Source organism: Cyprinus carpio, chromosome A1, assembly GCF_018340385.1.
Source record: "Cyprinus carpio isolate SPL01 chromosome A1, ASM1834038v1, whole genome shotgun sequence".
Taxonomy (NCBI): Eukaryota; Metazoa; Chordata; class Actinopteri; order Cypriniformes; family Cyprinidae; genus Cyprinus; species Cyprinus carpio.
In genome coordinates this window covers 12,809,550-12,824,430 of record NC_056572.1, presented here as the reverse complement: position 1 = coordinate 12,824,430, position 14,881 = coordinate 12,809,550, and the positions used below count along the sequence as shown (strand labels likewise).

At 35.0% G+C, this 14,881-nt stretch overlaps 1 protein-coding gene across 2 annotated transcripts in view; it reads right to left on the bottom strand.

Annotated features, from left to right (window-relative positions):
* The window catches only part of LOC109112091 (glypican-5-like), a 209,688-nt gene that overhangs the window by 137,732 nt on the left and 57,075 nt on the right, over window positions 1–14,881 (bottom strand). For both annotated transcript variants that reach the window (XM_042744560.1, XM_042744486.1), the window contains exons 4-6: window positions 9,824–10,518; window positions 7,249–7,385; window positions 6,084–6,209 (exon numbers count right to left, since the gene is read on the bottom strand). In XM_042744560.1, coding sequence (XP_042600494.1) covers window positions 6,084–6,209; window positions 7,249–7,385; window positions 9,824–10,518 — 958 coding nt within the window. The remainder of the gene's footprint in view (window positions 1–6,083; window positions 6,210–7,248; window positions 7,386–9,823; window positions 10,519–14,881) is intronic.

The following is a 14,881-nucleotide window of genomic DNA, read 5'->3' as shown; positions in this document are numbered from 1 at the left end:
GAATTATAATTTTGCACAAACACAAACATCTCCAGCTGCAAACAAGCCACAAACAAACAGCCTGAGACTCGAAACTTTAGCATTAAGCAGTGCTAACCATGAACATTTCAACAGAACTCAACATCCGTAATAAAAATCATAAGGTGTTTAATATATTTAAAGTTTTCAATTCCCAATTTCACTTAACAACGCCATTAACTACATAGCAACTGCATTTCAATTCTTTTAGAACTGTGATAAATATTTATTGCAAAAATAATTTCATGGTCCTAATATAGTAGGTAAAAAAAAAACTGAATAAGAGGACTTGAAATATAAATTATTTTGATACTAAATTAAAAAAAAAAATGAATGTATGATCTGATGGATTATGCACAATAATATCAACATGATATTAAAGGGACAGTTCACACAAAAAAATACAAATTTTGTTTTCCACAGAAGAAAGTAATTCATACAAGTTTGGAACAGCATGTGGGTGAATAAACGACGACACTGACATTGTATTCATTTTTTGGTGAACTATCCCTAAATAGAGTAAATATTTATGGCTGCTTGATTTCAAAATGACCTGCCTCCTTCAAGACCCTCAAAATGGATTTTAAGCATTCTTATCCATCAAATACTGCATCAGAGCCACCTGTCGTCTGCAAGTGCCCAAAGCAAATGTTCATACACTTGACCACCATAGGGAACAGACTGAAGAGCCTGTGATTCTCTTTCCTATAATGTCATGAGTCTCAACAGGACAATGCGTGTCAGGACTCCTGCTGGGAAAGCAGCCTTCCTGCTGACAAAGGTCCATGTCAGCCGGAGGAAAGGACTGGGAGAATTTTGAACCGTTTTCTCAGAAGCTGTACACAAGCAGCATGAAACGTTCGTGAAACTAGATCCTAAGTTTACATTTTATGCTTTCATACACATCATAAATAACTCTGTAATATCCATTGATCAGTCTGCAGCTGGAGGCTACTCAAGGCAATATGGCTGCAGAACACATTTGCATGAAAGTACTGAGAAAACATGCATGGAAGGTACCTTTTTCTTCTTCTCCCCACTTGGGGACAATATAAAAGCCACTGAGATTGCCCTAACAAATACCTAACGATGGTGTAACAACTAAAAACACTCTGCATAGCAACACCCTAGCAACCACATAGCAATGCTGTAACAACCACACTAAAAGTGCACTAAAACATTCTGCACAGCAACACCCTAGCAACCATATTAGATATGTATAGGTAGATTCCTCATTAGCAACTGTTTCTATGGGCCGCTATACATAAGCTGTCCACCATATTGGAATGTCAAAGTCGGTCCGTAAATACTCGAGAGCAATGCATCTGCACTGCAACTGTTTTTAAACTCATGTGTTAATAATATATATCTTCAGTAGACAACAAAATACAATTCAAATAAACTAACAAAAAACAAACATAAAAAGCCTAAAAACAACAAATCATTAATTAAAAAAAAAAAAAAAATAAACATATAATAAACACCAAAAACACAAACCAACACATTCTTACCTGTGAAAACTTATCCAGTTTCTTCAGGAATTTAAATTTAGACAGTTTTTACAACCGGATGCTGCGCAATGTTGTTGCATCTTAGAACTCATTGATTTGTATTGTGAGTGATGGCATATAGACCGTTCCAAGATGCCGGACATGTCTACTTGCATGGAAAGGTCGAAGGAGGAATCTACCTATACTGTACACATCTATGCTAGCAACCACCTAGCAACACTGTAGCAACTATGCTAAAAGTGCACTAAAAACATTCTCCATAGAAACACACCACACCTTCAAGGTTAACCCAAAATTGCTATTATCACATTATACCTGAATCATTTGTCATTTTCCACTGACTTTAGAGATACATGGAGATGCTTACAGACATAACACCTGAAGACAAAAACCTCTTTACCTTTATGAGTCCAACACAGACATTCATAATTAATACAAGTCTGAATCTTAGGATAACATATTCAGGATATGTTTTTATTTATTTATTTATTTTAAGGTAATTGTATCAAATAAAAGCTCTTGATGAGCTCTTTCTGCTGCCAGAAGGACACAAGTGAATTCTTAATCATTTTGGAGTTATTAATTAGAAAATTTTTAATTAAACTTTATTTGGAGTACTACTTGTGCACAATGGACATTTCTCAGTATTAAGCCTAAAATGTTTTTTTAATGTCACTATTGATGAGGATTGTATGACCTTTGAATAATATTTAAATGCAAGATATTTAAAGTGTACCTAAAGTATACTTGCAATAGTTCCACGTTTAACACAGATATACAGTAGTTCCGAAATTAGTGCGAAACAAATGATTTTGAAAAAAATACTTTTTTAATATATTTATTTTTCACTACAGAAGGCATCTGTTAAGGCTTTTCAATCGTCCATTTGGGCAAATAGTTAAGTGGCTGGGATTACTATTTTAGTAAAATTAATCACATTCAATTAACTAATTTGATATAAGGACTTTTTAATGTGATATTATTATTTTATCAAAATAGATTGCTATTTGTATTAAATTCATTAATATAATGCTTTGCTCAAATTCTCATCAAATGAGCCCATGTTTTTATACACGAAATGGAATAAAACTTTTTTTTTTTTGAATAAATGTTAAAATAGTGTTCAATAAGTATACTGTCCTCCATGCGTGTACAAATTTTTATTATAAACGATTTAAATCAGTACATAAATTCAGATCAAACTATAGTACATTTTTGTTTTGGCCCTCCTGTAGAGTTGGTGAAATGTCACTTATGGCCTTCTGGTTCTCACCTCTCTCTCTCTCTCTCTCTCTCTCTCTCTCTCTCTCTCTCTCTCTCTCTCTCTCTCTCTCTCTCTCTCTCTCTCTCTCTATATATATATATATATATATATATATTAGGGTTGTCAATTTTACTTTTATTTTTTTTTAAATAAAAATAAAAAATAATCATTTATCATTTCGACTTTCAGAAACTTTGTTGATTGTCCACAAAGTGTAAAATTATCTTTGGCTTATTATAAACATGCATTATAATCACACCAAGTACGAAGTAGCACAGATAATGCTTGAAAACATAAATGTAAAAACATAAAAAGAAAAAAGAATAAATAACATTTGACCCCATCTTGAGGTGAAATATCACCTAGACATGCTAATGGTTTTTATAGAAGAGCAAAATTCAAGCTTTCTGTTTTCATTACACCGCTAATGAGAGAAGTTTCCTTAAATAACTTTAAGGTCACACTTTCACCTTTGCCTCTGTGTTTGCTCTTATTTATCAAAGCTACAGCTTCCCCCATCCTAATTGCTTGTGGCCATTTTGCCCTGGCTTTCGGACATGCACCATAGCCCTTTCAAAGTGACCAGGGCCCCAAACCACTCACTTCAGGCATGAATGGCCTTGGTAAATCAGTCTGTCGCCCTCCGTCCTGTTTTATTTGTCCTTTTTTATCCCTCACTGCTGGCAGATGTGGAGCCTGTGGGTGCGTGGTTATTTATCACCGTTACCTCTGGTGGGCTGAGCGCTAAAAGCGGTGGCCTATGGTACGATGGAGGATGAGGCTGCCATACATAAGTAGACCTCTGTGACAAAGTCAGTACAGAGTGAGACAAGTGGGCCATCTTTTGCAGTAAAGCAAAGGCCAGATTCATCAGAGAGAGTACTATAGACTTTTATATAACATCTTTGAGATGAAGATAGAGGCTTAAAAGTGTTTGATACTGCCTTTGTTTGAGAGAATGTTATAATATTTCCAAAGTAATTCATGACCTGATTCATTATGCATTTTATTCCAGGGTTGCCCTTAAAAAGTAATAGCATGGTCAAATGATGGTTTTAGATGTTAACATGCTATTTTGACCACTTTGAAGCATATCATGGTGCTGTATTACCACCACAATGTACCATGGTGTTTACAACAAATTAAATAGGTAGTGGCCATGTTTCAAATCCATATTTGAAATAAAAACATCTTCAACATCATAATATCTTCATAATATCTGTCTTTTTTCCTTAGCCTTCATCTTTCTGTGTTCATTTATTTGAAACAAACTCTTAGCATGATTGCTACAGTAAGCCGGGTAAAAACCAGTAATAATTAAAAAAAAAAAAAAAAAAAAATAAAATACATTATAATGTTTATTATATTTAGTTTATATAAGTACATTATTATTTTAGTTTAGTTTTTCTGAAGCAAACTTTTAGCTATTAACTATAATTACTCCTTTTTTGTACTGTTTTGGTAATTTAAATTAGGTTAAAATCAGTCTTAATTTACATAAACTTTCCAGAGTGTACCCTTATTTATTTTGGTTAATTAACAAGCAGATTAATAATTTACCAAAGTCAGTCAAATTATCATTTAAATTGAAAAAACAGCATATTTAATCAATAAGCAAATTCATTTACTTTGCTATAATTTTAAACCCCGAGATCCCATGTTCCTCAGTGTCCGATAGAGGGCGCCTCTGGCAGTAATTACCGTCCGTCTCCGCGTCACCTCCCTTCAGCGTTTACTGGTGGACGATAACCCATCCTGCCCAACCTCTCCTCTTGAAATATGGTCCCACCTGCCATCTGGAAGTGCTGACAGCGGATGACGGCTGAGAGGAAATACCACCGGGGATGAATTTATGGAAGTGCTGAGGCACTGACAGGCCAGGTGAGATAGCAGCGAGAGGAGAGGAGAGGAGAGGAGAGGAGAGGAGAGGAGAGGAGAGGGAAACGGGGGATGCTGCGGATCCAGAAACAGCTGGCCTGTCACTTATAAAGCTGTTTATGGTGAGTGGGAAAAACGCCAACAGATATAAACTCATTAATTACACGGGCGTCCATACAGGCTCCTGTGCAAAGACGAGTGGCCATACACGATTTACAATTTAACTTCAAGCTTAAATTTTCCATGAAATAAAGTGCTTTGTTTATGAAATGCAACTCAGGACTTCCCAAAATTCTCTACAGGAATTTATTAGATCATAAAAGAAATGTACAATTGAACAGAACTGAACTAAATAAAAATAAAACAAGAAATAATAGTTTTTATTAAAGTATATATATATATATATATATATATATATATATATATATATATATATATATATATATATATATATATATATATATATAATAATAATACTTAATTGTATTAAATTGTTTCATTAAATATTGTTTTATTACTATTGGTTAATTAAAACTCAATTATTATTATTATTATTATTATTATTATTATTATTATTATCTGTGTCATTTATTAATCATTTATAATAATAGTTAAACAGCTACTAGCTAGTTGTTTGCCTCAGAAAAAATAAACAAAACAATACTGTATTATTATTATTGGTTATTCCACTTTTTGCTTGAAATGTGGGGATCACATAAATTCATTTTTAATTAATTAATAATTAGTTTTCATTATGTTATTATTATGTCATATTTATTATTTATAATTTCTAATAATTGTATTATTAGAAATAATTTGTACCTTATTTACACAAAGTAAAAATATTCCATAAAGAATTGTAATTCATCAGAACATTAAAAAAAAAATCAATAAATCAACCAATCAAACAATCAAACAATCAATCAATAAATCAATCAATCATTTGATCAGCAGGAGATAGTAATCATTCAGCAGGCACAATTATACGCAACAACTTATATTACATGAATTATAGGTATATTGCCCTGGACTAACATGAGCTTAAGTGTCTTAAACAAAGCAACGATGGTTCATGACTCAAATCTTCAGAGATTTAACAAGCAACATATTGATTTCTCATAAAATCAACAAGTGCAGAAATCACAAATAAAATATCACTTCCCAACAGACCACCCTCATCACAAATATAGAAAGATTATAGCACATCTGCATTAATATATGGAAAGCTTCAAGTAAGGACATGAGTATAAGCAACTCCTTCTGGATCTTGGTCATTATTCACACCTAAAGAAAGCTGACAGAACGAAAGCTTTATGATTTATGCAACGCTTATGGACACGATGATGAATAATTGCAGCTACAGGCAGAAGAAACAAGTGGCAGAAGAACTGCAGGAGATTTCAGACATCTACCTTTTGCCCACATCAGCCCCGTTCCAGCAGGCCAGTCCGTCTCCAGAGGCCAACTCGCTCACACACAGCTGGTCGGCCAGGCCGCCGTAGAAGGCGCGGTGTAGACGCAGACTGCTGATGAACTCTCTGGAGAGACACAGAAGAGTGTTTCATTGTCTGTCCAGTAGATGGTGGACTAACACAGCTGTTCAACACTCATGTCTACAGCTGCATTTGAGCTCTGGAAACACAGCTTCAAGAAATGTTATGAGAAGAAATTCTTTCAATTACCAAATTAATGTAGTGTGAGTAATTTATTTTGCATATCTTGTATCCCCTTGTTATATAAAATACTATTTTAATATATAAATTATAATACATTTTATATCATTAATGATATATGTACAAATACCATTTTTTCCTGTATTTATTTTTATTAAAATAAAGTATATATATTTTTTTCAATATATTAATATTAAATGTTGCATATTTAATATTAATATGCATGTTATTAATATTAAGACATTTTCAAAATACTGTTATACAAAATGTTACTAATTATTAATTATAAATATAATATATAACGCAATTATGTACAAAAATGTATACTTAATACACAGTTTTAACATATTTTACTTTATATTATTATTATTATTATTAATTATATATGCACAAAGACAATTTATACTGTTTTTGTTAAATGTTATTTATTTATTTTTTATTCGAAACAAAAACAAATGTTACATAATGTTATTATATTAATGTTATTAAGACATGTTTTCAACATACTATTATACTTTTTTAATTAATTAAAAATACTACATCAGTATGTAGCATATTATGAATTAGTTATGTACGATTATGTAGTATTATGTAGTATTATGTAGTTATGTATGACATATTAATAAGTTACTATTAATAAGAGTTTCAGACATATTTTTAAAATGCCATTACACAAAATATTGCTTGATTAAATATATTAACATGTAAAATATTCTTAATCATTATATATGTACAAAGTCCAGTCTATACAGTTATTTCTATGGAAGAGAGTAAAATCAAATGTTACAAACATTATTTTAAACTGTGAAGCTAGTCATCATAAAACAGAAGGTGAGGAGATGTGTCCAGAGCTTTCACCGCAGTATACAGTGTGTTGATGATTGCAGATGTTTTCCAGACTTACTTCCTCCTGTTGCTGAGCGTGTCCTCTGCGTCTCTGACCATTCCTTTCAAAGGAAGAGAGTCTTGGCCGGCGCCACCATGCTGAACGCTGCTCACCTGCTCCGGCTGTCTGCTGGGGTGACCGCACACCCTGTGCACCTGCACAAATTACACATGCACCAGCACCATTACAAACATATCCACATGCATATCTATTATTACAATGATTATGATATTTAATAGGGGCTGAAGTTTAGGGCTGGTAAAACCTGCACTTTTTGCAGGTCAAAAGGGGTCGATGTGCCTGTAGTAGCACGATCAGCCAGTAGATGATGCTGTTTTTTAAGTCATGGGATACAAGCATTTGCAAGACTTTAAACGTAAGAGAAATAGAGAGCAATTCTTTCTTCAAGAGGAAAGAGGTGGTAAAAAAGAAGAAAAGAAGAAACGTAATTGAGTCAATATATCCAGTAAACAGTCCATGAGTCAGTCAGTAGTTTCAGCACCAGAAGGCACATCCATGGATTGTTTGGAGACAAAAATCACAGTTTTGTATTATATGTGTGTGCATATATAAAGTAGATATAATAAATTCATGTTATTTTATGTGTGTGTGTGTGTGTGTGTGTAAAATGTTATTTTATGTGTGTGTGTGTGTGTGTGTGTGTGTGAGTACAGTGATGCAAGTGGCTAATGTGTGAATATAATTTGTTATAATTAATTCAAATTAATATGTAATGAATTTTAAGTTGTTTTTACTATTATCGCGTTAATATCAATATTAAATATAACATTAATTTAAATTATTATTAACAGATGTTTTCAAAATACAACTATGGTTAATTTAGTGTATATGTATATATATATATATATATATATATATATATATATATATATATATATATATATATATATATATATATATATTATATTACTAATTATATATATATAAAAGACCAATTTATAATGATTTTGATTTAAAAATAAATAAATAAAATATTTAAATTCTAAAGTACTTTAGGTATAAAAATAGGTATTACCACATGGCTGTGTACTTTGAGTAAATTTTTGTTTAATTTCCAACAAAAATAAGCACATCATGATAAACAAACTGATATTTTGGTCATACCATCCAAAACAATGTGAGACTATTCAGACACTAATAATAATGTACACACTCGTTTCATTTTATAAAGATCTATTCCTCCAGAACAACCGAGATTGTCTGGAATTAAACAGGTTTTTATTGATCTAATACTAGCTGTGACCCCCCCAACCAACCTTAACCAATGTCGAAAACCTTATTAGAGACTTGATTCTGATCCAGATTCTGATCCACACACCCGTCCCTTGCTGATCAAGTGTCACTCAATCGCTGACAAAGCCATACGGTTTAAAGGCTTATTTACACACACACACACACACACACACACACACACACACACACACACACACAAACACACACACACAAACAAACACAACACACACACACACACACACACACACACACACACATGACACTGCATCTGCAAACCTTCACATTTCAACAACACCACAAAACTATCTGAAAACATGCGTACTGAATCCCACAGAAGCCCAGTATGATTGCAGGCGTCCAGCACACATCAGCGTGGCCAGCCGTGCCGCTGCAGCTGCCCACATTGAGAGTATTTTGGGAATGTTCTGGGCTCTCTGGCTAAAGCATGGCATGTGTGACTGTGAGCAACTCATGCTCAGGCTGTACCGCATTCCACGCCGTCCATATAGTAGCTACACCACAGGTTTAAGATGCTGCTTAGGAAATTCTGAAATGAAAATCGCAAAAAGGCAAAGGCCAATGTTTGGGTTTGGAAGAAAAATGTTTCTGGTTCACCTAATTGTGAATGCAAGGTTTTCAACATGCCACAGCCATAAAAGTAAACAAACATTGAGCCCTCAGGATTTCATACACCAAATGAAATTAAAAATTTCAAAGTCAAATGCTGCCGTCGTGTCAGAATGTTATAATTTCTGTAAAAAACATAAATATGTATCTAATTAGCACATGCATCAGTTTATTCCAGCCAAAATCACTGAAGCAGGGCTTTTCTGGAGGACTTAATATAAATATATATATATACTTTTTAGTTAGACTATTTAAAATGATAGCTTTGAAATTAGCCTTGGCATTTTAATTTATACATATTTTATTTTCTAGAAGTCCATGCAGCAAAATTGCCTACATATAAAAAAAAAAAATGCATACGGTAAATATTCCTAATTTACAGTAAATATAGCCAAATAAATGTAGTAAATACACATTCCTGTTGCTCAATAAGGAGCATGGCGCTAGCAACACCAAGGTCATGGGTTCGATTCCCAGGGAATGCATGAACTGAAAAAGTGTATATCTTGAAATTGCATCAGATGACATCATCTCCCAAATGCATAAAAGTAAATGTAAATATTTGCTCATCAAAGAATATAATCTGAAAGACAATAAACCAATAAAAAAATAAGTGCTGGCATATGCATGATCACTTTAGATCTTTAGATCATTTTTTTATTTTTTAAATATATGCCCGTTCTGCAAACTATCTCACAGATATTCTGCGTACCTGAGCAGAAAGTCGCGGTGCATTCATCTGCGCGTGGGCCACCGCATCCCTCACCAGCTCGTGAACTCCCAGAAGCACTTGCTCCAGGTCCTGTGCTCCATGCATGCGGGTGGAGAGCATCTCTAACGATCGCACAAACTCCCTCCAATGGGCATCCACTTCGGCCAGGCTGGCGAGACACCCTCGCACCACGTTGAGGCAGTAGCCCATGCAGGGCTTGCTGGCGGTCAGACCCTGACAGTGCGGGCAGTAGCTCATCCTCAGCAGCCCACGTCTACACTCACGGCTGAGCTGAATGTGGTCGGTCGTATTGATGACCTCGACGCCCAAGTGTAGCGCCTGGAGAAACACCCGGCCAGGCAGTGAGGCACGGGAGATGTGCGCGGCGAGGCGGCTTGGGGCTCCACCATATGGCGCCAGATCCCGACAGGCCGCGCGGACACACTCCGCGTATGGTAAAGACAAGCGGGAGAGACCCGGCTCCACCAGCCGCTCGTAAACCAGGGGGAAAAGGGCGTTGAAAAAGCGGTGTGAAGCTTCTTCCAGACTGAGCTCGGAGCCCAAGACAAAGAGAGCAACGTCTGTGAAAAATTCCCCGATCGGAGCCGCCGCGGGACTGGCCAGGTCACGGTATGTCTGCAGAAGGACGGCATGAGTGTGGTTCTCCGCCTGATGGACCAGGGAGTCCACGGTTTCTGGAAGAAAGACAACAAAGATGTGAAAGACAGTTCGAAGGAAAGTTATTACATTTAAAACATGATTTTTGATTGGAAAAAATATAGGCAATAAGCCCTGGTCCATTTAGAATTAGTCTTGTTCGATTTCACATTGACTTGCAATGTTTAGAAATTAATAAAGCAGAATTGTTCACACGATACATAAGTTTGTCTATTCAGTTTGTTAGAATGATTTCTAAAGGATCATGTGACACTGAAGACTAGAGTAATGATGCTGAAAATTCAGATTTGCATTACAGGAATAAATTACATTTCAAAATATATAAAAATAGAATAGTTATTTTAAATTGTAATAATATTTTTGATCAAATAAATTCAGCCTTGGTGAGCAGAAGAGAATTACACATTAAAAAACTTTACACTTTTTAACAGTAGTGTACCTCTGAAATTTGCATAAAAATGTCATAAAGCTAGTGGCATTCTTGCAATATTGTTTGTGTTTTGAGTGTATAAAAGCCCACTACACAGAAATGAGTCCCAGGCCCTTTTTTAAAGCAGCAGATCAGAGAATGACTCTTCCTGCAGGCAAACCCAATACGAAATGTTTTTTTATCTGTATGCAACAAGATCTAAAGGGCTTCCTCAGTCCAGAGAGAGAGATAGAGAAATAAAAAAGTTGATAACAAGACACAGAGCGCTTGAATATACAAGGGTGCAATGATGCCTTGAAGCATTCTCCATATCTCTGCGTTTAAAGAGTGCATTGAAAGATCATCTGTCTTTTTTTGTTATTCTCTATTATCTCTGTTTATGATGCCCAAAATCATCTTTGTGCAAATTTTCCAAACACTCCATTACATTTCCAGTAACTGAGAGAGCATTATGCTGGAAATAACTCATAGCTATTGTAGTTTTAATGGGTTTTCTTACTTAAGTAAGTTTTCTTACTTCAGTTTTAAATCTGTTTGCAGTTTCTTGTTTAAAAAATAAATAAATAAATGCGGATATTTTATAATTTTGAAAAATTTGAGGAAATATATACTACTGTTCAAACATTTAAAGTCTGTATTTTTATTTTCTTTCCTTTAACAAATTACTAATTTTATTCAGCATAGATGTATTAAAAATTACAATAGAAAAGTTATTTTAAATTGTAATTATATTTAATATATATATATATATATATATATATAGATATATATATATATATATATATATATATATATATATATATACTGTTATGTGTATTTTAGATCAAATAAATGCAGCCTTAGTGAGCTGAAGAGACATCTTTCAAAAACATGACTCTTACAGACCCAAAACTTTTGAAGGGTAGTGTATATAAATCTTGGCAAAAGATATTTCAGACTTGTATACTTGAGGCCAATGATATTTTTGGATTAAATCCTTCAGCTTTGATGTCAGCCAATAAATTATATTAAACACATTTTACAATCTGAGGACCACTGGGAGGATATTTCTACATAGAGTACAAACACATGCCATCGCCATTTAGGATGAGGAAGACAGAGTGGAAGACTGGAGAAGGGCCAGATAAGCAGAAATAACCTGATGCAGGTTACAGGATCAGCGCGGCAGGACATCTAATTTCCTGCTTAAGTGTTTTTTTTTTTTTTTTTGTCTATGGATGAAGCACGCCTTGCAGAGTTAGCAAAATCCTTGCTGTGCTTTTTATGAGCCCCGAGAACTACCTGAAGGAAAACAGAACCTCAGTTGACACAGAACCACCTCCTGCGTCTCCTTGTTAACACCAGAATAATTTATCTAAATGGAAATACTATAAAATGTTGTAGAGTCTCAGTTTCTCCCAAGGTTTCCCCCTTGTCATACACTGAGAAGTGCTTGAGAAGTGCTAATGTTATTAAGCTTATTAAAGCTTTGCACATTACACTGCTAGCATGTTATCCATGGCATGATTCTTTTTAAATAAATGTCTGACTGCAGCTTTGGATTTGCTATGGAGATCTGTCAGGGTAAGACAGGTCAGGGAGACTGGAGCCAAATCACATAGAAGGGTGAGAGGTTGCCCTAATACCGCTGCACAGAGAAATATGTCTGTCTGAGAGCCGAGCACATCATGTGCCTATCATGGGTTGTGGTGTAAGTATGTGATGAGGACGAGACAAGTAAAGAAAGAGTGTGCCAGGGCAAAGAAAGAGAGATCTGAGAGAGTAAAATAGGGTGGTGGTGGTGGTGTTTCTTTAAATAACTTTACTGTATCATCTCCATCCCTGAGAACATACAGTACAAACTGAGACCTTAATGTAATTTTACCTTCTCTGACAACAATCCACAAGCACACTTCAGCACTAGAGGCTATCAATCCCCTTGACTGGTAAAAGAATTACTAGCTGCATCATGAGAGCAGGTCATCAGAATCATCTCTACTCTTCAAAATAAAGGTTCTGAAAGTGGGTTTTCATAGCAATAGGCCAACCATAGAACCACCATTTTTGGGTTTGCCACAGAACCTTTAAATGAACAGTTCTTCAAACAAACATTTATTCAAACTACCATTCTAAAAATCTAAACAACCATTTTCACTTTCAAAGTTTCCATAGCCTGAAAAATAAAGGTTTGAAGATAAAGAGTTTTTGCAGCAATGCCACAGAAGATCCATTTTGGGTTCCCATACAAAGTTGCATGATCATTTCTTAAAATAACCTTTTCTTTTTTTCTTTTTTTTTCTTAGTGTCAACATTTTAATGATGACTTTTTCCTCTATACACATTTAAAACTAAAGGTTCTTTATTGGTACTGCTGGTTCCATTAAGAACCTCTATCATCCATGGAATATTTCCATTCCACCATAGGTTCTTTATATTGAAAAAAAAGAAAAATGTTGTTTAGATGAAAAAAAAAAAGTTTATTTTAAGAATTGTTTACAGAAGGGTTCTTTGGGGAACAAAAATGGCTCTTCTACGAACCTTTTGTGCAATGGAAAGATTCCACACTCTGAAAAATAAAGGTTATTTAATGGCATGGTTCCGGGATCTCAGCAACAAGGATGCGCTGTTTTCTTTCAAATCAAAGCTAAATACACGTAGAAACAACGCATCCTTGTGGCGCGGATGATACAGAAGAGCATACACAGCATAGATATAGACAGACACAGAGGAGACTGTTGACAAAGGAATTATTAAATAAAGTTGTTATTTTTTCTTCGCTTACAAAAAGTATTCTCGTTGCTTCATAATGTTACGGTTGAACCACTGATGGCAGATGGACTATTCTGACAATGTCTTTCATACTCTTCTGGACCTTGACACTGTTATTTACTTGGCAGTCTATGGGACAGTCACAGGCCTCCCGGTTTTCATCCAAAATATCTTAAATTGTGTTCAGAAGACGAACAAATCTTTTATGTGTTTGGAATGACATGGGGGTAAGTGATTAATGACAAAATTTTCATTTTGGGGTGGAGTATCCCTTTAAGGTTCTTTAAATTAAAATGTCCCTCACACCACGAAAAAATTATTCTTTTAAGAACTGTTCACTGAAAGGTTCTTTGGGGAACCAAAAATGGTTTTTCTATAATTGAATTGAACTGAATTGAATTGAATTGAATTCTGTGGCGGTGGTTCTCAATTCCAGTCCACGCTTCTGGACTGCACATTTTGTAAGTATCTCTAATCACTTCTGACATTTGTTCTATTCAACCGTAAGTTCCCTGTGAAGTGGACATCACAGGATATTCCGTCATAATTCCAGTTTGAACAGAGTGTACAGTATATGTTCAAAAGTGTGCAAGACATGAATTTAAATTGGATTTATTTACAGGGCTATATTATGTCACACTTCTGTAGTAAGTTTTGTCTGAAAGTGAAGACGCTATAGGCCATGGTGTAGCGCAAATCCATGAATGAATGTTCCGAAGTGGATTTCGGATTTCTGTGCTCAGGGAGTAGTGTAGGGACCATGTCAATTGGAACACAGTTTATGCATGGAGCTCTCTTGTAACAAGCTGGTTACCTGAATCAGGTGTGTTAAATAAGAAAGACATGCAAAATATGCAGAGTGGTGGCATGCGAGGACTGGAAGTGAGAACCACTGTACTATGGCATCACACCCCTATTGGAACATTATTGGAGTGTGGATGTTAAAGGTTCATCAAGGAACCATTGGTGCCAATAAAGAACCTCAGTTTTTAAGTGTATACTAGTATCCCTTCAAGTGGTTGTAGTAGCAGAACAAAAAGAGCACAAATCAGCAGGTGTCATGCAGTGAGGATTAAACGCATTCGATGCATTTGGTCTTGGCCGACTATTGAGGGTTCACAGGGATTAGACACAGCTGATTAAGGGCTGGTTGCTTGAGAGAGGTCACCGAAGATTGTTTACCACTGAGCGTTAATGGATCC